Source organism: Vulpes vulpes, chromosome 4, assembly GCF_048418805.1.
Source record: "Vulpes vulpes isolate BD-2025 chromosome 4, VulVul3, whole genome shotgun sequence".
NCBI classification, from domain to species: domain Eukaryota; kingdom Metazoa; phylum Chordata; class Mammalia; order Carnivora; family Canidae; genus Vulpes; species Vulpes vulpes.
The window spans coordinates 123,146,910-123,169,713 of record NC_132783.1 but is presented as its reverse complement, the minus strand read 5'-3'; the positions used below and the strand labels follow the sequence as shown (position 1 = coordinate 123,169,713).

Below are 22,804 nucleotides of genomic sequence, written 5' to 3'. Positions count from 1 at the left end.
TATTTGTTCAGGCCTTCCATTTCCTACATTGCCTTCAGCAAATTTAATCTGATCTCATTTTCTTGCTCCATCCCTGGGCAGTGTTACTCAGACTTTAATTCCAGTCTTGGGCACCTCCATCATTGGACTCCATGCTCAGTCCTCTGGCTTAGAAGAACTAGTCACACACATCTTCACTGAACTAAATTACATCCTGATAATTTTCTTCTCAGCCCTCTTCATGTTCCACTCTAAACAAAGGGACTGTAAGAGAACATGGGGCACAATATGTGTTCTTTCAGAAATAGTAACTAATAGAATTCTAGGCCAGTGATTTTCAATATGACAGGGACTTAGGATCAGTGATAGACATTTTAAAGAAATACAACCCAGGCACCAATCCCAGAGGTTCTGATCCAGGAGATTCAGTAAAGTCTGAGCAACTGCATTTTTAAGGAACATCCTAAGTGACCAAAAATATAGCCAGGGTTAAGAAATACTGTTTTACACAAATAATACTTCCTCATGGTTATTGAACACCCATGTGCATCAAAGCCTATGCTAAGCATTTTTACAGATAGAATATCATTTAATCCAAAAGCCTAATATGGCAAATACTATCATTAAAGCCATATTGTTGTGGACAAATTGAAGTACAGAGAAGAAAAAGGGGGATACTAATATAGGCAGGCAAACTCCACTTGCCTCTCCACAACATGGATGTGTTCAGAAAATAACACACACATAATATACTCTTGTACTTTTTTCCTAACTGCAAACTTTTAATTTAAATTCAATTAGCCAACATAAGTACATCATTAGTTTCAGATGTAGACTTTAGTAATTCATCAGTTGTGTATAACACCCAGTGCTCATCACATCATGTGCTCTCCTTAATGCTCATCACTCAGTTACCCCATCCCCCACCCCTCTCCCTTCCAGTAACCCTCAGTTTATTTCCTAGTGTTAAGAGTCTTTCACAGTTTGTCTCCCATTCTGATTTCTTCCCCTATAATCCTCTGTTCTGTTTCACATATTCCACATGAGTGAAACCATATAATTATCTTTCTCTGACTGAACTTATTTTGCTCAGCATAATACCCTCCAGTTCTGTCCATGTCAATTGAAATGGTAAAATTTCATCCTATCTGATGGTCGAGTAATATTCCATTGTGTGTGTATATATATATATATATATATATATATATATATATATATTCATCTGTCAATGGACATCTGGGCTCTTTCCATAGTTTGGTTATTATGGACATTGCTGCTATAAACACTGGAGTACAAGTGCCCCATTTGGATCATAACCTTTGTATCTTTGAGGTAAACACCTAGTCTAACCGCAAACTTTTTATTCCATTTCATATTTATCTGTATTTTACTCAAATGAAACTTTATCTGTAAAAAATAATACTTACAGCTGTTCAATTTGTTCAAATTCTTTCCCATCATCTGTGTAATAAAAGAGGACTTTATTAAGATTGGTTTATCATTCTTATGGAGTATGTATGTTGACTTAACTTTCCCCAAGTTAAGAATGCATCCCGTGGTTTTCTCTCTTTGGAACAAAAGAGAGACGGTACTACATAAGACGCCTGCATGTCCATCACTTCCTCCTCTTTCCCTGCTCTCTGGACCTTACTTGCAATGTTGATCAGGCATAGTCTAGTATCTAGGATTTTCAAGATCAGAATGATTGATTTGTAATTCTTTAGGTTATTAAAAATTTAGTACAAATCAGAAAAGAATATGGAACGTAAGATAAATTTTCTTAGAGGACCATTGTTTTCTCAACCTGGAATCTATCAAGTACATGCTACAAAAATAGAAAACTCACCAATGTCTCTTTGATGTGAACTCCAGAATGTTTGATAAATATATTCTAAGTGAGTTACCTAAGTGAAAGACTGTCTTTGAGATCTTTTATGTTAAGCTATCACAGAATCTTCTAATATTCTAGTACCAAAGCACCTACCACTTGTCTGGTGTTTAGGTACCAGTAACACCAAAGCAAAAGGAAAAAAAGCTCATTTTTATAACAATTTTTTTAGGAAGTTGAAACAGAAAGACTGTCAATATAAGTTCATAGTGCTGTCACCATAAATACCCCTCCAACTAACAAAGATTAGATATTTCCCCAAAAATCTAAAGCCACTACTATATTAAGTCATCATGCAAACATTATCTAAAGAAAGAAATCCTACCTGTGAGCTTCTTTTTCTTTTGGGTGTGTGTTTCATAAAGCAGAATAACAGCCACTACAATAACAACTTCAGCAGCTATTCCAAGAAATGGTTTCAGGGGAACCAAATAACTCAGCACAACAAGTTCAATGCGTTGTTCGCTCTCGCCTAAGGGGAAAGCTGCACGGCACCAGTAAGATCCCTTATTGTCTTCTGAAAGATGCATTATCTTGAGCTTTGTCTCATTGGCATTTGTTCCCTTGATCTCATACTTATCATTCATTTGAACATCAATAGGAACCTAATATAAGGAGACATTAAAACCCATTCCTATCACAATCATAAAAGATACATGATCTGAATGATTGAGTTTTGAGCAAAAGCTATAAAGCATATTAACACTTATGAAAAGTTTACATATCAGAGTCTAAGAACTTCCTTCATCTCCCAAAGATAGCAAAGGGAAGGGGTATTTTAAGTGCTAAGCACTCAGTGTTTGAAACTATAGTGTAGGTTGTTGTGGGTAAATATTAGAATTAAAGATCCAGAAAAACCCAGCCATCTGGGTTTCTCATTCTGATCCCCAACTAGCTATTCAAAGTACTTCCTCCTTTACAAGAGCAGGTGCACATCAAATCAACTACTAAATTTATGAATTAATGAAACTACTAAGTGTGATCATGCCTGTAAAGGAAGATCACTTGCTCCTGACCCTGGGAGTTCCTCAGACTGGAAATGAGGATGCAATCTTCAGGCTTTTGAAGCTGATGTAGAGGAAATGGTGAAAATCCCATGAGCCTGGTATATGTGGTTGTCTTCACACCTGTCTTTTCATATCTGAATTTCTTTCTCAGACAAGCTGGCTTCTGAGATTCACTGGATTTTCCCCAGCCTCTCAAGGGCCATACTAAGCTAGTTTGGAGTTGATTTATTTAATCCATTCAAATTAAAACTTATTCTCATGCCATTTGATGTGCACTGTGCTATCACTCAACTGCACTGCTCAATAAATGCTAATCTGCATACAAATATTCTTGGAGGTTATCTGATGAAGAACTGTCTGTGAGTTTATTATTTGCTCCCTAAAATTAAAGCAATCTGGCTCCCTATGCACAGCACTGCCTGTGCTGCTTGTTCAAATGTACCCTCTCTAACTCGGAGCTGATAAATCAAAGGAATGCATGTTTAATAGGCACCTCGGGTGATTCCAATGGGGATGGTTGGTCTACATTTTGATAAAACACTTGACTTAAAGTTTTGACCTAGGGATCCCTGGGTGGCGCAGCGGTTTGGCGCCTGCCTTTGGCCCAGGGCGCGATCCTGGAGACCCGGGATCGAATCCCACGTCAGGCTCCCGGTGCATGGAGCCTGCTTCTCCCTCCGCCTGTGCCTCTGCCTCTCTCTCTCTCTCTGTGACTATCATAAATAAATAAAAAATTTTAAAAAAAAAATTAAAAAAAAAAATGTTTTGACCTATACCCTCTTCCCTACACTTCCCTCACAGCCGAATATGACCTAAGTATAGGGCCAAATTGAGAGAAAATTACTACAGCAAATGGAGAGAAGCACAGGCTACATTCTAAAAGTTTAATATAATTAGATTTAGTTTTTTTTTTCTGTGTAGTGTCACATATAAATAATCTAGGCCATGTATTTCAAGTACTACAACTGATATTTATCTTTATAGATTTACATATATTTTTTCTAATATTTACCTACACAAAATGATTGCCTTTCCTAATCATCTGTAAGAAGATAAGCAGAAATATTAATGGTTTAAATCTAAGTGATTTGGAGCTTTCTTTAAAAACTCAAACCAATGTTATCACAGAATTAGTCACTCTCCCTTTTAAGTTCGTCTTCTGGTTCCCTTCAACAGTCTGTGGCGGTAGCAATTCTGTCTAAGAAGGAACTTAGTATTTCATTGTCAGATTTGCACTGTCTCGGGATGCCTGGGTGGCTCAGTGGTTAAGCATCTTGCCTTCGGCTCAGGGCATGATCCTGGAGTCCTGGGATTGAGTCCCACATGGGGCTCCCTGCATGGAGCCTGCTTCTCCCTCTGCCTATGTCTCTGTGTCTCTCTCTCATGAATAAATAAATAAAATCTTTAAAAAAAAAAAAAAGATCTGCACTGTCTTGTACTGTCTACCCTTTTTGGAATTACAGCTTGCCTTTACAGGACTTTAATTTCAATGCTCATTAGTATCAGAGTAGTAGATAGGTATGCATGTCTATTTAGGACAACGCCCTAAATTTCCCTGCTATTAGAGAACATTTGGGAGGAAGAAAGAAAATGAGAAATTTTTTTCTGAATATCCATGTTTTTCTTATTATCAGCTCTTTGAATAGCCATTAATTTTTCATAGGAATGTAAGTATTTGACTTCCCTTAGGATTCTGGAAGGCCAAAAGAGGCCAATGCCACTAACTGAAAGAACCCAGGCCCTCAGTTTTAAGTTACCAAATTTTCATTCTTTTTTCAAATGGCACCACTGTATTGCATTCTATCACAAATGTTTCCAGAGACAGAAGCTGGAAAAGAAAACTACCTTTTTTTCCTAGATACTTTCATGGAATGATAAGAAAAAGAATCTTTTTGTTAGGGTTATTTCTAAACTCATCAATTAAAATTGAATTCTAGGGATCCCTGGGTGGCGCAGTGGTTTGGCGCCTGCCTTTGGCCCAGGGCGCGATCCTGGAGACCAGGGATTGAATCCCACATCGGGTTCCCAGTGCATGGAGCCTGCTTCTCCCTCTGCCTGTGTCTCTGCCTCTCTCTCTCTCTCTCTCTCTCTCTCTCACTGTGACTATCATAAATAAATCAAAATTTAAAAAAATAAATAAAATAAAATTGAATTCTAACTTCCTTTTAAAAAATTTAAATAAGTTATTAAATCTAAAAAAATGAAGTACCAGTTAATAAAACATTTAGAGTCTCTTCAGGTATAAATTGTAATATGCTAAAAACATGAAATGACAATTCTACTGCTCTTTCTTTATGAAGACATATTAAATAATAAGATAATAGAAGTACAAATAGTCCTAGGAATTCTGAGCCTGTTAATAATCTTATTATTTATGAAATTAAAGTTTTCACTTTATTTTCTTCAAATCAAAGACATATGATCTTACCTGTGCACTCCCATTATTACTGTACCAGGTCCAATTTAAAGAAGAACAGTGTTGACATTTACATATCAAGACAACTGAATCCCCCACATAAGTGATCAATGGTTTGTTTTTCCCTTGAACTTCAGGGACTAAGAAAAATTTAGAGAAATATATGTTACTGAAACAGTTTGAATAGGGAAATGTATTCAAGTTGAAGATAAATTCTCCTTTCATTTTCTCAATATTATTTTTTACATAATTTTAGTTTCATATAACATGAAACTATTTTTTTAATTAGAATATAGTTGATACATAGTATTACATTAGTTTCAGGTGTACAACATAGTGATCAGACAAGTGTTCATGTTATGCTATGCTTACCACATATGTATGTACCATCTACCGCCATGAAATACTATTACAATATCATAGACTATATCCTCTATGCTGTACCTTTCTTCCCCCAGACTTATCCACTCCATAACCAGAATCCTATACCTCCCACCCCCTTTTACTTATTTTGTTCATTTCCACCACCACACCTCACCCCTCTGGCAACCACCAGTTTGTTGTCTCTATATATGCCTTTTTCTTCTGCTTCTGATTGTTTTGTATGATAAATTTCCTAAGACAGTTTGAGGCAGATGCCATTAGTAACAGAATAAAAATGAGCACTGAATTTAGAAAAATTAAATTTTAAGGATGTGAATAACTTGGTAAAAAAATTAAAACATAAGAACATAAGAAAAGCATTAACAAGACAGCCAACAGCTCCAAGGTGGAATCACTATTATGGAATGTGCACTTATACTAGAGATATAGATTGACCAATAAAGATGACTTTTATTTTTTTTTCTTTTACTCATTTAGCAGGTTTTTGGTTTTATGTTTTGTTTTTCCTTTTTTTGTTTGTTTGGCAATAGAAAGTATAAAATCATGTCTAATTTTTTAATGCTATTTTGATAAATTTTATAGATATTATTTGATATTCACTTGTTAGGAATCCTATTTTTATATTTTATTTTGGGGAGGGCTAGGGTAGAAATAGACCCAGTTTTAAGTACTAAAGTTATATTTCTAGATTAAATACATTTTCTAAGTGCTCTTAGCTTTGTACTACCCAAAGATAATTAGGCATTTGCTGAATGTATGAATCAGAAAGATGAGGAAGGGAGAAATCATTGGTAATGACTCAAAAAGAAATTCTGACTTGTATAACTACCAAAGAAGTGGTAAACTAGGGTTGGAGAATAGGATTTCTTTATAGGTTCTGTCCTTAGGTGATTAAGGTTACACAAAGGTATGGGGAGTCCTCTTTTTTTCCTTATTGTTTAAATTATACCTAAAAACCCTCTCCTTCATCAAGACTGCTGACCAGCAGAATGTTGAATGAGACAGTGTGAATAAAAAAGAGATGCAAACAGGAGGAAGGTATGTCACCCATGACAGCATAAATGCTTCAAGTAATTCATAAGAAAGATAATAGAGCAATCTTTAAGTCAATTGTTCTCACACTTTTCATAACCAGAGAAACATGTTTTGATGAAACTGAATGGTCTACAATTTTACATACCCAAAGATGTGAACCTCCAATCAGAAATTATAAAACATCCACTAACACTTTATGAAAACCTAGTCAGGTACCACTAGGGCACTCTTGAGAGAGGACAGAGGGAGTATATGTGACTACCTTCATTTAAGACATCCCAGTCAGAAGATAATCTGAGCATTCCTTTGACTGAGACCACTAGTGTCCCACACTCCCTATTGGTCACCATCAGGCTCGGGAATATTTAGTTAATATGTGGTTAATATGTGTCCATTTCAAAGGTCAGGTCATTAAGTGTTTGAAGGAAGTCAGCACAATGTGATAATAATGTGACAAAGAATTTATTTGGGTCCAGGAAATACATACCTTCAAATTACAGTTTCAGTGTTACTAATGTTGAGGACTTAGGTAGGTCATAACCCATCCTACCGTGTTGTTGAAAGGATTAGATAGGAAATCATAATACATAAAGTGTTTGCTGCAGAGTAAACACCACAAAATTTTTATCGTGTACTGGTACTGCTTCTCTTAATTGACCTTTCTCACAATTTGTAATCCCATGGCCTTATTACATAGTGGTCATTAGCCAACTTACTAGGATAGATCATCATCATGTGCAAGAATGATTTCTAGGTCAGCTAGGCATGTGGAACAGAGAAGAAATAAGATGTAGCTTTAAAAAAAGAGAACTAGAAATTCATCTGAGTACATCTCAGAACTGTAGGAATGCATAAAAACACCCCAAAACATGGGAAAGGCTCCAAACTGAGTCCTTTATAGACCATCCAGCCCATATGAGAGATTAAACGAGTAAAATGATGAAAAATACAAGGGGATGAATTCACAGGGAACAAGGCCCAAAAGGATGAAGAAACAGGAGCTTTGAGATGTGGGTGGCAGCACCCATCCATCCTTTAATAACATCTATTAAACAACTTAGTGAAGCTGTAAAACAAATTCTACTGTTTGAAACACACATTCAGGTGCTTGGTGAAAGCAGTTGAATAAGATTTTGTATAAGGATTACAATTTCAGTATAAATAAAAATAATTTAAATCATGGTGCCTCATTACTTCTCCTTATCATAAGAAGAAATTAAATTGGTTAAAAAGTTAAAAAGAAAATCTTGTTTCCAGACTCTAGTATGTGGAGCAGAAAGAACACATGGAATACTAACTTTATATATTACATAAAATCTAAGAATAAAAAGGGGCCCATTCACCACATACCAGCTATAAAAGGAAAAAGCAGAATAAAGCAACACTTTGACATAACCTATGAGTGAAATTTTTAAATAGAATAATTGCTATCCTATTTTTTTATTTAAAAAATTGCATTTTTTAAAAAATAAAAGTAAAGATTGTGTCTCTCACAATCTCGTGTAAGTGTTCTACCTTTTAAGCCAAACTACTTTTGTCCACTTTCCTCCATCTATGGCTCCCTCCTCTGGGCTCCCTCCTCCTCTGCTACCTGCTACCCAGGTAGCAGTCTAATGCAGGAAAACAACCGATACAAGAAAATTGGACACACGCTAGGCTCTAAGAGAATAGGTTGACCATCTGTCCTGATATTAACATAAGTGTATTTTAAGTTCTTGAGAAACAAGACAATAAATTTCAGCATCAAAATGTTACAGGTTTAAATTATGCTGAACCATTGAATATTTCATTCTGTTTCGTTTTTCTTACGATAGATCCAGTTTCCTCACTAGACACACTGGAGGTGGTGGCAACAAAGGCTGGGCAGTGGCCCATGGACTCAAGTCCCTGGTGACCTCTCTAGAAAATCCCTCCTCTCATTCAGCCCTCCAGTTTCCCAGTCCTTGAGAGGAGGATTATCCTGGATTAGTCATGGTCCAGGGCACTGATTTGGCCCTGTTTTCTAGGGATAGAAATCTGGAGGTATAAATAACTCAGCCTCATGCTCAGCATATTTTTCCAGACTCAGAAGAGTATTATTCTCCTGTCCAGAGGAGTAAAGACCAAATTGACCTTGGGCCGTGAAGGAATACATGGCTCTGCTTTGGCTTAAGGTTAGTTTCCTAATTGAAGAAAAAGAAGCCTTCTGTATGGCAAAGCCTTCCAAGAATTCCAACAAGGTTTGTGACCAATACTGGCCACTAATAAAATGTTAATTTGCTTTGGTGTCCCATTTTTTTGTGTATGTTTCCTTACTTGAGATTTTGTTGGGAAAAGGAATGACTAAACCAAGTGAGGACAAAGTTATTTGAGGGCCTCCTGACTGAACACTATGATCAACCAGTTCAAGACCACTTCCTAGTCATACTTCATTCCAATATGCCCAACACCTGGTGTGGCATTGCTGTTAAATGAAGTCTGAGAACAAAGAAACTCTTGGAAAGATAAACCCTACTTTAGGGAAGGCCTCAACTGAGGATCAGCCAATTAAGCTGAGTCAAGCTGGGCTAAAATAAGGATTCTTTTCTGAAGCCACAAAGTTCCTTCCAAACCTCAGGTGAAGCAGAAGCACAGTCTTGAGTTCCACGCGAAAAGGTACAACAGGTACATATCTGGCATTGTTTTTCAGTAGTGCAGCTCTGTTATAGTTACTTCTCGAGCCAGGCTAGGCTTGCCTCAAAACAAACACTGCTTTGAAGGCAGACACTGAAACCAGCTTTATTGGCCACTAGTTAAGGACAGTTTCTGCTTTCCCAGCTTGTTGATCTCCCATTCCAGATAACCATCCTCGTTCTCAATCTCAGTGTGATTCTTTCTGGGAATTAATTAGGTCATGCTTTATCAGGAAAATATATATTGAAATATGATCAAAATACTGGAATCTACCCATAGGCCAAGAATCAAAAGTAGAAGAAGGGGCAATATTTGGGGGAAAACATGGCAAAAAATACACTTTTTTCAGTAAGCCAGGACTAGAAATCGTGATGGGCAGCTGAAAGGGGCTTTTCAAGAAAATGTTGGGTATTTTTTGAGGTTTAGGTGAGTAACATACGATTATGCTATTAAACCATCCCAATGAAATGTGAAGATCAGGGTAGAGACTATGGACTGTGCCATGACTTAGTGATGCCAGAGGGAAACAAAATCAAAATTCATTTTCTTTTCATCTCTTCTGTTTTCTTGACTATCCCCTCAACTATTGGCCAAGAGGACATTAACCATGACTCTGCTACACTTTATATGGTTGACAACAGCAGTGTAGATCTAAATTATAAAACGCACCATGGTCAGGAAACCCTAGTTTGTCTGAACCTCTCCAGAGGTCACAGTTGGTTCTGGGCTGCTACTTATGGTTGAAAATATTTATGCAAAGAAGGACAGCAATTAATGTGTACTGCTGACCTTTTAAAACTTTGGATAAGGCAGGCTAGGTGAGAGTCTTGGGATCAGATGAATCCAAGTTTGAAGATGGTGAAATTGCTGATTCAAACTAGTGTCTAAGAAGATGGAGTCCAAGATTTATTTGGTGATGGTAAAAGCCCTATGGAGTCGTAAAGTTACAGATTTATATTTGCATATTTGTGAACTAGAAAAAAATCAGCCTGGGTCATTTTTGGCTCAAGGACATTTAGGTATTATCAAATTAGGGAAAAGATTCTTCCAACTAGTCAAAGACAACTAGACTTCAACACTGGGATTTGAAGCTGACATTCCAACTGATTCCACCATACTATTCCATACTTTGACCCTTTAGATACTTACTAGTAAAGACAGACTAGTCAGCTAGGCCAAGAGAGGTTTCATACCACTTGGTACCATCAAAATCTCACCATGACTTCTAAAAAAGTTCTATGTGCTATTACTTATCCTTCACCAACTAATTTTTTGCATCTTTCTACTAAGAGATTTTTAACATTGATGAATATTATAGAAGTTTTCAGCAACTATGTCAGAATAGTTGACCTGAGCCTGAGAAACTGTAGCCCACCACTCATCTTTCTTGAATGAAAAGTAAAAGTAATCATCAACATATTAGCACTTGCAAGCTTCCAGTGTGACTTTTGCTTCATCAACAGCCAAACACACAAAGTCAGCAAGTTTTGTTTTTTTGCATTGTACTAATTAGTGATGTTGAGGCCCTTTTACAATCTTGTAGTAATAAATCAAGCAGCTCCCATAAAGGCAGAAACAGGGGCTTTGCTGATGAATTGTTCTAAGGACTCAGGCTCATGCACTATAGTTGACTCATGTAATCAATAGCAGAATGGGTTTTTTGGCTGAATTTAAAATAGAAGATAAAAAGCTTTTTCAACCACAGTCTATTGTAGCATTGCTAAGAAAAATAATCCTTCTTAGGAAAACCCATAAGCAAGTCATGTGGAGACATAATATTATAGGATATTTATAAAAATATATGCCATCCTATAAACCTTATAGATCTAACTAAATAATACCTATAATATGAATTGTTCTTCAGATGCCTTTAAATTGTAATTAAATGAAATTATTTTTCCAAGCAATATTCAAATTAGATGAATTATAGAAAATTATTATTTTACCAAAGAAGATCTAAAAAGGCCCAATTTACTAATTTTATAAGTATCTTCAAGACATACTTCAAGACATACTTCAAGCCATACTTAAAATTTATATTAATGGTAAGTGGGCATTAAAAACTAAGAAAGTGAACTAAACTACTTTAAGAAAACTATAAAAAGATGGGCAGTAGGGGTGGCTCAGCGGTTTAGCGCCACCTTCAGCCCAGCGCCTGATCCTGGAGACCCAGGATCGAGTCCCACTGCTTCTCCCTCTGTCTCTGTCTCTGCCTCTTTCTCTCTTTCTGTGTCTCTCATGAATAAATAAATAAATCTTCAAAAAAAAAGAAAACTTTTATAAAAAGAAAAAAAAAAAAACACCAGTAAATATTCAGTGGCTCTTTGCATTCCTCAAGCACTTGATTTCAAACTTAGGTCTTGTGTTGTTGCTCCTGACACAGCCAGAACCAGCCTCCTGGTCTCAAAATAGATATGAAATCAAGAGGCTTTCTCCAAGACCACTTGGCATTAAATGTATTGCTGCACTGAAAAGTGAAATGCTTCTGTTAATATTCACATTAGAGGCAGGAACTATCACTGCCAAATAATAATTTAAGTAATTTATTATAAGAATGCTAATAGGAAAAGGCATAATATATTCAATATTTAAACTTTGAACAGGTATAACTAGTACATATTTCTAGAAAACAGTCCTGTTTAGATGGGGGAAAAAGCAATTTTTAAAGCTGAATCTCCTGGAATCACTTTAAGCCTCAAGATTTGATGAGTACTTCCTCAAAATCTATAGGCTTTCTTTGCATATTTAGAAGAGACTTGATAAAATGTTTATTAGAGGATTGTGTGTGTGTGTGTGTGTGTGTGTGTGTGTGTGCCTGTGTTTAATATCCTCTTAGCTCATTAGGAAGGAAAGAAAGTAGGGAGGAGGAAGGTGGGGAGGGAGGGAAGGAAAGAAAAAGGGGAAGGAAGGGAATAAAGGAAGGAAATGTAGGGTGTATCCTTCACTAAATTAAATTAAGCAAACAGGAAAGGAGATTAAGAGAGAATGCACATGATTAAAATAATAAAAGGGGATCCCTGGGTGGCGCAGCGGTTTGGTGCCGGCCTTTGGCCCAGGGCTCGATCCTGGAGACCCGGGATCGAATCCCACGTCGGGAGCCTGCTTCTCCCTCTGCCTGTGTCTCTGCCTCTCTATCTCTCTGTGACTATCATAAATAAATAAAAATTAAAAAAAAATAAAAAAAATAATAAGAGGATGGGAATAGTTTCTGCCTTTGCAGAGACCGGATTGCATAAACAGGAGGATTTATTATATTTACCAAGTAGGAACATTTACAAAACCAAATGAAGGAAATGAGTCTGTGAGAACAGAGGGAATATAAGGAGGGATATAGGAGCAGACAATCTTAAATCACGATAATGTTTCTGAGGCCGACCATTCTGCTATTGATAGGGCCTTGGAGACAGTATCCATATTTTGTCAGAGCAGCTAACCAGACTTCACAATTTTCAGGAAAAGTAGAGAACGATTTCTCATGTACCTTGGGAAATTAATGTGAAGCAAAGCTCAAAATAGTTAATATGGCAACAGACCACATTTCCCAGATACCAGCAGGGACACTGTGGTTCACTAATCTATCATACAATAGGGGTTTTTCCTGAAGATAATTACTCAACTCAGTGACTAGTCTTTATTATGAGATTGAGACCTTTAAAGTTTTGGTTTAATGATAGTAAAATACTTTGGTTTTGGGAAGAGCCATGGATTGTATTCTGGAGTTTTTTCTTATTTGAGGAGATCAAAAACAGGCTTCTCCATATTATTTTTAAATTTTATGGATCCCTAAACCACCAAGTTCTGGAGCTACTGGTACAGAACACCAAAGCATATTCTCACAGTTTAGGGGTGTAGTAACTCAGACGCCTAGAGAGATAGTATAAAAGCTCTGAGTTTAGTGGGCTAAACCAATAAATTCAAAAGACTGTTACAAGTAACTAGCAGCCCCATCTTTCAAAGTAATATCTGTGCTTTAAACTGGGGGAGAGACAGGCATGGGAATGGATAGAAAAAGGAAACTCTACCACTAGGAAGACTGGGAATCTCCACTTTTTAAAGTCACCACTTAGGATTCAGTGAAAAGCTGAAATTCTTTCACTCGTTATGTTTAGTATTGTAATGATAATTTAAAAATTGGGGGATTTAGAATTCTAAGAATATAATGCTGAAGTTATTACTCTATAAATTATTAGTACTAACCTTTGAAATTAAATGTGCCCCTTTGTTCCTTTTCCTCTTCAAGGAAACAAGAATAGCTTCCCATTTGTTTGCTATCAGTGATGATAAACCTAAAGAGAATTTATTAATATAGGCTTAGTTCTCAAAACACTTCTTGATAAAATTGAAAAAGACTCAGCATGTAATCAAAATTCTAAAACAGAAACAATTCTGTAAATATGCAAATTAGAATATTAGCATAACTTTCAAGAGACAGTAAAGGAAAGAATGCCCAGTCATCAAAAATGTTTCCAAGTTAATGAATTTCATCTAGCTGTGCAGGTTAAAATTTTATGTACTCACATGTACTGGGTATACAGGATGTTTCCTATTGCATTGGTGTGAATATTCTCAAGTTGTTTATCACCTTTTTTCCAAGTCACATTTACTGAATTCACATTTCCAGATGTTATGAATTGGCATGTGAGTTCTATATTAGAAGGTCGTTCTAAAGTGATATTTTTTTCCACTGGCACACTGGAACGAACTATTAGCCACAGAAGAAAACAAAACAAAAGATGTTTTAAAAGTTACATTTAGGGGAGATTCAATATATAGAAAGGAGTTTTAAGTCATCAATAATAATGCTCAATCAACAGTTTCTGAATGTAACATTCCTTTGAAGAATTATTCCTCTGTCAACATAGATCTTGTTCTCTTTATTATTCTCTTTCAGAGTCACAGCTGAAGAAAAGGTTTGTTACATTACCAGAATAGCAAAAGCCTAAGGCTATAATCATAATCTCCTTAAAATTTCCAGCTGACAAGGATATAGGGGAAAGAGCACAGTATAAAGGAGTGTCATACACTCTGACAGTATAGAAACACTCCAACTATAAAAACAAACAAAACCTAAGAGAGAGAATGGAGTAACTGTTTTGACTCCCTTAAGGAATCATGTTATTCGTAGTTATTACAAGAACATTTTGTGTAAAATGTGGATTTGTGTGATATGCTAATTCTATCATTCCTAGTCTCCGTAGTCCTTAAAAACATGTAGGGATTGGATACAGATACAGATGAATGGCAGAGTTCAAACACTTACCCTGTTGTTCTGAATTTTTGCTGAATTTGAAATGCCAGTACAAAGCCATGAGGCCATATCAACTATATATAGATACCTATATCCCACTTATGCAGATACATAAGACTCAACCTGTTTTTGTTTTTTGGTTTTTTTTGTTTTGTTTTGTTTTTGTGTTTTTGTTTTTTGTTTTTTTAGCAGAGGTAAATAAAAGAAAAATATCAGGCAAGTGCACTCCTCTTCTTATACTAAATGTGCCACTGGTAACCAGATAATAGAGGAGGAAATTTTTCTTTTTATACAATTCCAGCCAATAAGTGAAGAAATTAGAAATCTGAGACAGGGTGTTGCAACCCCTAGTGAATAATAGATCTAGGCATTTTATATCAACTGCTGCAAACCCTTTCAGACACAGAACTGTATGTCTCCTGAGTAGGAACACCCCACTACCTGGGAAATAGTTTTGTCAAAAAAAAAAAAAAAAAGGTAAAGGGGGAGGGGGTCCTGAAACTAAGTTTCTAGATCCAAGTAACATTTTACTGGAAATACAGAGGATGGAAAAACATATTAAACTGCACCCCATGAAAGTGATCAACGGAACCCAGAGCGTGAGAAAACTCTGTAAGATGAATGATCTGGGCTTTCTCAACAGTTAAACTAGAAAAAGGAAAGAAATAAACCTAAAAATGAAAGATACTTTAAAAAATACCTTTAAAAAACGAAATAAAACTAAGCTATAATATTTAGGGGTGTACACCTGTGTGATAAAACAATTTTTTAAAGATTTTATTTATTCATGAAAGACACAGAGAGAGAGGCAGGCTCCCCACAGGGAGCCTGATGTGGGACTTGATCCCAGGACCCCAGGATCACAACCTGAGCCGAAGGCAGACGCTCAACCACTGAGCTACCCAGATGCCCTGATAAAACAATTTTAAAAAGCAAGGATATGACTCTATAAAAAGCAGGACAGTGGTGGTTACTCTTAAGGGGAAATAAGGGGTTGTGTTTGGGAGAGGGCACTATATTATATAAACACATTTCTCAATCTCATGCTCAATAGTATAGTATCAGTAAAAGCAGAATGCTGAACCAAAATATAGAAAGAAATAAACAGAAACTAAATCGAGTAACATCACTTTTAATTACATTTAAAACTTTACAAAAATGCTTCCTTAAGCAATGACCAGGTGCAAAGTTTGCAAACAGTGAAGTACAGCTAGTGTGAAGTGCTTTGTGAGCACATACCTAAAATAACTACTCCTGTAATTACAAAAGTGCTGAGTTGAATTATATGCGCAAAAAGAAAGTGTAAAAAACAACAATAACAAAAAAAAAAATAAGAAACACACAAAAGACCTAGGTATAGACAGATCTCAACAAGATTCAATTATACAGAGAAAAAATTGAGTGGTTCAAAGTGAAGGAATTTATGTATCTTGGTACATTTGCTGAGCATTTACTGCATACCAGAAATTATACTAGGTTCTAATAATAAGGGAAAATGCTTTAAAGTTCATTATATTTGGTCCTAAGCTTCCGTTCTCTGTAAATTTTCCTCCTTCACCTCTAGCTCTGGGGTATCCTTAAAACCTAGCCTTGTCTTTCTGTCAAACTAATTTACTTCATTAGTCAATTTCATGAAGGAGTTCTCCATACATCTCTGTCTTCACCCCAATATAGCAAATTCTGGTATCTTACCACATTACAGAAAGCACTTTATCATAGGTTTAAAATGGCCTTAATTGTTTAACCTGGTGACCTCTTTCCAGAGCTCATGTTTTACTTGATATCCCCAAAACATCAGACATTGCCAGAGACTACATACCCCTTAATATTCCCTTTACCTTGCTTCTATTTCAGGATCTTAACATTTTTGCCAGTCACATCAACTCTTCCAACTACCCATAAACGTTTGTATCCCTTGAGACTTTGCTCTCTGGCCTCTACTTTTCAATTTGACACTCCCAAGTTGGATTCAACTATTATTTCTAATATCCTTTTTTTTGGCAAAAACTCTTGGCCCCATTCCAGACTTCCTTCTTGACCCCCAGGTCCACAGCTCTGGGCACTTACTAAGCATCTAAGCCTAGATATCTCATGGGTACCTCAAACTCAACATATCCAAGGGAGACGGATTAGCCTTCTTGTCCCCTGACTCAAGACATTGAATCTCATGTGGTGGAATTCAGTTGATTCTACCTCTGAAATATCAATCAAATTTGCCCAGTTGTCTCCAGCCATTTTTACTATAGGCCTTTGAGGTGGTTCAGGACATACTACCCTCAAAATGTGGCACCTTGGGATACTGAATAGTTAAGCTGAAGGAGTATGAGAAAACAGCAAAGCAGGTCACTCTGACCTTCGGCCTGCCCTTCTCCACTGAAATAGGTCATAAAACCCTGAGATAGTCCCTTCCTATACCTGGAAGAAAGGAGTATCTTCATCTCTGAAGACAAGGGGATGCAGAGAAGAATCCTAACAAGCTTTGCTACACTTCTCCCAACCTATTATACTTATCTCATACTCTGACCCATCATATTGTCCTATGACTGTCTATTCTTCCTCAAACCTAGCATAAAAATACTCAGGTTTAACTACTTCTTTGGATCTTCATTTCCTTATGAAGGATCCTGTGTCACATAAAATTTATATCAAATAAATTTATATGCTACTCTCCTGATATTCTGTCTTTATCAGTTTAATTTTCAGACTCAGTTCCCCTATAACTTTTTTTCCTCTCAATAACCTTGTTTTTAATCAAGACCAGCCAAATGACCTCCTATCTTCTCTTGGCTACATTTTCTCTTCCTCCACATACTTTCTATAACAACACCAAAATTGTCCTTCTAAAGCAAAACTCAAATTATATAACTGCCCTGATTTCATTTGCAAAAAAGTATCTTATTTTTTTTAATTGTGGTATAAAAATACTTAACATGAGATCTACCATCTTAACCAATTTTAATTGTACCATAAGTGTAGTCATCAATAACGACAATGTTATACAGTAAATCTCTAAAACGTAACTGTCTTGTATAACTGAAACTTAGTACCTTTGACTAATACCTCCCCAGTTCTGTCTCAACCAGCGCCTGGCAACCACCATTCTATTGTTTGCTTCTAGGAGTTTAAATATTTCAGATGACTTATATCACAATAGCCAAAATGGAAATAATCCTAATGATGAATGCCCCGAAAAAAGTGATATATACATACAATGGAGCATCACCCACTTAAAAGGGATGGAAATTCGCAACATGTAACAACATGGATGAACCTGAAGGACACCAATTACAAGCGAAATATGCCAGCCAAGGGGGACAAATGCTGAATGACTGCACCCATATGGAGGGGTCTGCATTTCCAGTCTCTGTTCATAGCAGTTATGGTCTTTGTTGGTACTGCATCAATCCTTAGAAAAGCTGAACTAATTTGGTTTATCCCCTTACTGGAGTAAGAAAGGATATCTTAACTTAAAGCGAAGGAAGGGGCCACAGGAGGTCAAAATAAGATGTGTGGGAGATCGACCATCTATCAAAGTCTACAGAAAATTCTTTCATGTCCTGTAAACTCTGCTCAGTTGTTGCTTCAAGGACAAAGCCTTTGGAGATTTCTTGAGTCTTCTCCCTAGGTCAGAGCTGAGTGTCACTCATTACTGCTGGCTTCTGCCCAGCCTGAGTTTATGCTGGCAAAGCCACCCTGCTCAGATTGAGACCCAGGTCTTGCTGTAGGCCATGGAGTTGCCAGAGGTGGTGGAGGCCAGAACACCCAGAGAAGGCTATTTTGACCCCTGCATTATTTCTTTGGCACCTTGTGGGGCTGAAGACAGATCATCTTTCTTGCTGGAAAACTGGCAATAAGGCACAGCAGCATTCTCACTCCTAGCAGGAAGCATTACAGAGATATTTACATTCCAGAAGGTGACTCTGGGGCACCACTCTCTTTTCAGTGATGCAGCTCACTGGAGCCTCCTAACACATGGGGAAGTTAGAATATGAATTATCATCCCCATTTCATAAGGGAGCAGTTCTGTATCAAGTTCCTTGCCTAAGGTTACTCGCAGGGCAACACAAAATATCTTTATGTTGGACACCTCAGTTTCCTCATTTGTAAAATAGCACAATATATATTCATGAGACTAAAGAGAGCATTAAATGAACTATCATAAGGAGAATTTTAGTGATATATTAACTGCTGGATAATTTCCTACTTAACTTCCTCTCAATATTGACCTCATTGGGGAATTTAACAAAAGCTATCATGTACTGCCTGAAGTTCTGTATTGCTCATATCATTTAATCTTTGTAGCAGTTCTATGAGATAAGTACCATTTTTATCATTCCTACTTTATAAAGGGGGAAGCTGAGGCAAAGAAAGATTAACTATCTTTCCTTAGGTCATATATCAGGATGATTATGAATACAAATTTGGGTGTGGCTGAGTCCAGATTCCCATAACCAACTATGTGTACCAACTGTCAAAACTATGAAATTCTCATGACAATGGAATTAAATTCCTCATCACTTTCAAACTATTGAACTGAAATTTTTTTTAATATTTATTTATTTATTTATTTATTTATTTATTTATTTGAGAGAGAGCAAGCACATGCACAAGCAGTAGCAGGGGCAGAGGGAGAGGGACAGGCGACTCCAGACTGAACTTGGATCCTGCTGTAGGGCTTGATTTCACAATCCTGAGATCATGACCTAAGCCAAAATCAAGAGTCGGATGCCTAACTGACTGAGCCACTCCAGTGCTCCTGAACTGATATTTTGAATGAAAAAAAAATACTAATAGAAGATGAAATAAATTTATAATGCAGCAATATGGCAATGTGATGATAGACAAATTGTATGATCGACATATTTTAAACATTCCCACTTTCAACTAAATGCTTCTATTAAAACTGCACTGTAAAAAAAAAAAAAAATCAAAAAAAAAAACAAACAAACTGCACTGTAGCCTCCCTGTAAGTCAGGCGAGGCTCCAAGCTATGATTGTTACCTCCCTGTTTCTTGCAGTACTTCACAGATGCTTCTGCAGCTTGCTTTCCTATCTGAAAATCAAAAATATGTAAAAAGCTTCACTTCTAACTTTAAAATATTTTGTAATTAGCCAACAAACTAATATTATGTCCACTGAACTCAATGGACAATGTTTCAACTTCCCCAAAACCATTGCATTTCTTCCCTAAAACAACAGCATTTCTGCTATTTTAGAGTATTGCAAAAACATCCATGACATCGACATTTTTAAGACTATACTTCTTTGATCATTTTCTGAACTATATTTTTAAAAGACTGTACTTAAATTCATATAATAATTTACATCTGTCTCTTATTTTCATAATGCTCTCTTATTTTTATAATTAAAAATTTTAAAGTATATGGACATTTAAGCAATTTGAAATCTTCAAAGAAATTATAACAGACCTTAACGGGCCCATTTAGGAATCATATCACTTGAAATAAAAGTCTACTTTGTTCCTTTATAAAAAAGGAAAAAAGTAGAAAAAGCAAACTAAAATTTCTTACATAGAACAGTGTTTTCAAGCTTGCTTTAAAAGTAGAAACTTTTATTAGTAAGAGTTAAGTGCACATAAAAAACTAACAAAATGGGACAATTCTGAGGCAGAGATAGGAAATATGGAGCTCTCCTTTACTTTACCATAGAAGTCAATGCGGTCCCATGTTACATCCTAAAATATAGATGGAACATCTAGAATCCTCATTGAGATAGTAGGATGGCTACTCTAACATGAGGCCAACACCACTTTATAAATGTGAAGCAATCAATCCTATTTTTAACATGTTGTTATTCCATTTATGTGATGCTTCTTATCATATGGAGTTTAATGAGTTTATAAAATAACTCCTCTGAATAAGAATAAAATACAGTATCGTAAACTTCATATTCAAAATTTGTACAAGAACAAAAGAATATTGCTCCTTGATTCTTAACATCTTCACCTCCTCCCAAATTAAATTTCATTCATGATCATTATTTTTTTTCACTGAATCTATCAAGTTATTTACATGACATCTGATCAGTGTGGTACTGATGTGATAGAGTCTAAAATCCTGTGGTTCCTGAATTCTGTAGTTGAGAACAGAAAATCACCAATGTGCACAAGAAATACAAAAAGATGTAAGCCTAACAAAAGTGTGTATGGGTGTATGTATATCTGAATACATAAATACTCATACACACACAATCTCCCAAGTCCTCCCTTTGGAATTCCTCAAGACCTAAGAACTATGTGGCTAGTGTGGTATAAGCACAGCTTATTCTAAAACTTTTAGGAATTTTATGCAGATAGCATCAAAAGAAAGGGAAATACTAGAAAATGTGAATGGTTTACACAAATGAAGTTGGGTATACCAACCATAATTCAAAGCTTCAGCAATATTATGGAAAATGTTCTAAAATTAGCCAAGATGCTGGCTGAATTTTATTAAATAAAGTTCCTGCTGGTCACAGTTTTCCTCCATTTCCATCAGTACCAGGTACAGTGGTTATTTCTCTACTTTCTAAACTTATTTAAAATTATTTCAAAGAAAAATTTAAAAGGGACATGGTTCCATTTGAATTTTAGAAAGGCACATTTCTTCTTCATTCAACAATGTAGTATTTAATTTGAGGGTATAGCACTGAGTGAAATTCCATCAATTAAATACATTTTTCTACAACATAAGGAATAGGACAATATTATAACAACTGTTCATATCAGAGAGAAAATACAATTAATAGTTAAACTGTATTGGTAATCAAATAGGTTACTATTATTTCCAAATAATTAACATGAAGTTAATCCAACACTGGTTGTGGACTATTAGTGGTAATGGACTATTATATTTTTGGATAACCAGAATCTGAACACCCTTCCCCTCTGTGTAAATTTTAATGAGGAGCAAAGCCTCCTCAGTCTCTATGTAAGCCAAAAATACAGATATCGCTTCTAACTCTCTGAGGGTAAGATCAATGCACCTGACTAATCATATCCTACCACCCAGGACTTTAAAGTTAGGGGGAATGACTTAAGGACCTAAGAATTGAGAAATTAATCACAACAGTAATGGCAAATGTCTAGCAATAATAAGCATCATTTCTTCATTTATCCATTCATTCGACACTTATTTACTGAACACCTGCTACATGACTTTCATTCACCCATCCATTCACAGGTGTACTAAAAATCTACTATGTGCTTTTATTCTGAACATTGACATCAAGAGTACAGTTCCAGCAACAATGTCTTAACCAGACTATGTCAGGGTTTCTTGCTGACAAGAATAAAGCTTCTTGACATTGGTCTGGGCAATGATCTCATGGGTATAAGCCCAAAGCATAGGGAACCCAGGCAAAAATAAACATGTAGAATTAATCAAACTAAAAAGTTCCTGCATAATAAACAATCAACACAGTTAAGAGACAACTTATAGAATGGAAGAAAATATCTACCAACCATAATCTGCTAAGGGGCTAATATCCAAAATATATTAGGAACACAACCAACTCAAAAGCAAGAAAACAAATAAGTCAATTTAAAAATGGGCAAAGGACCTGAATAAATATTTCTCATAAGAAGAGTTACAAATGATCAACAGATATATGAGAAAAGGGAACTCCTATACACTGATGATGGGATTGGAAATTGTTATAGCCATTATGGAAAACGATAAGGAGATTCTTCAAGAAACTGAAAATAGAACTGCCATATGATCCAGCAATTCCATTTCTGGGTATATACGTAAAGAAAATGAAATTAGGATCCCATAGAGATATTTGCACTGCCATGCTCATTGTAGCATTGTTCATGAGAGCTAAGATGTGGAAACAACCAAGTGCCCAGAGAGAGAAGGATGGGTAAAGAAGATGGACTATTACTCAGGTATGAGAAAGAAGGCAACTCGGGGCACCTGGGTGGCTCAGTGGTTGAGCGTCTGCCTTCAGCTCAGGCTGTGATCCCTGGGTCCCAGGATCAAGTTCCACATCAGGCTCCCTGCAGGGAGCCTGTTTCTGCCTCTGCCTATGTCTCTCATGAATAAATAAATAAAATCTTAAAAAAAAAAAAAAAGAAACTCAGCCTTTAACCTGGAGGACATTATGTTAAGTGAAATAAGCCAGATTTCAGGTACACTCATCCTACAAAAACACAATGACTTCGTGAGATGATATGTTAATTAGTTGACTGTAGC

The 22,804-nt window shown here is 36.2% G+C and overlaps 1 protein-coding gene across 1 annotated transcript in view; it reads right to left on the bottom strand.

Annotated features, from left to right (window-relative positions):
• Positions 1–22,804, bottom strand: part of EMB (embigin) — a 54,497-nt gene that overhangs the window by 8,156 nt on the left and 23,537 nt on the right. Inside the window, exons 7-11 of the mRNA XM_072757293.1 lie at positions 13,880–14,063; positions 13,559–13,647; positions 5,303–5,430; positions 2,193–2,472; positions 1,407–1,440 (exon numbers count right to left, since the gene is read on the bottom strand). Coding sequence (XP_072613394.1) covers positions 1,407–1,440; positions 2,193–2,472; positions 5,303–5,430; positions 13,559–13,647; positions 13,880–14,063 — 715 coding nt within the window. The remainder of the gene's footprint in view (positions 1–1,406; positions 1,441–2,192; positions 2,473–5,302; positions 5,431–13,558; positions 13,648–13,879; positions 14,064–22,804) is intronic.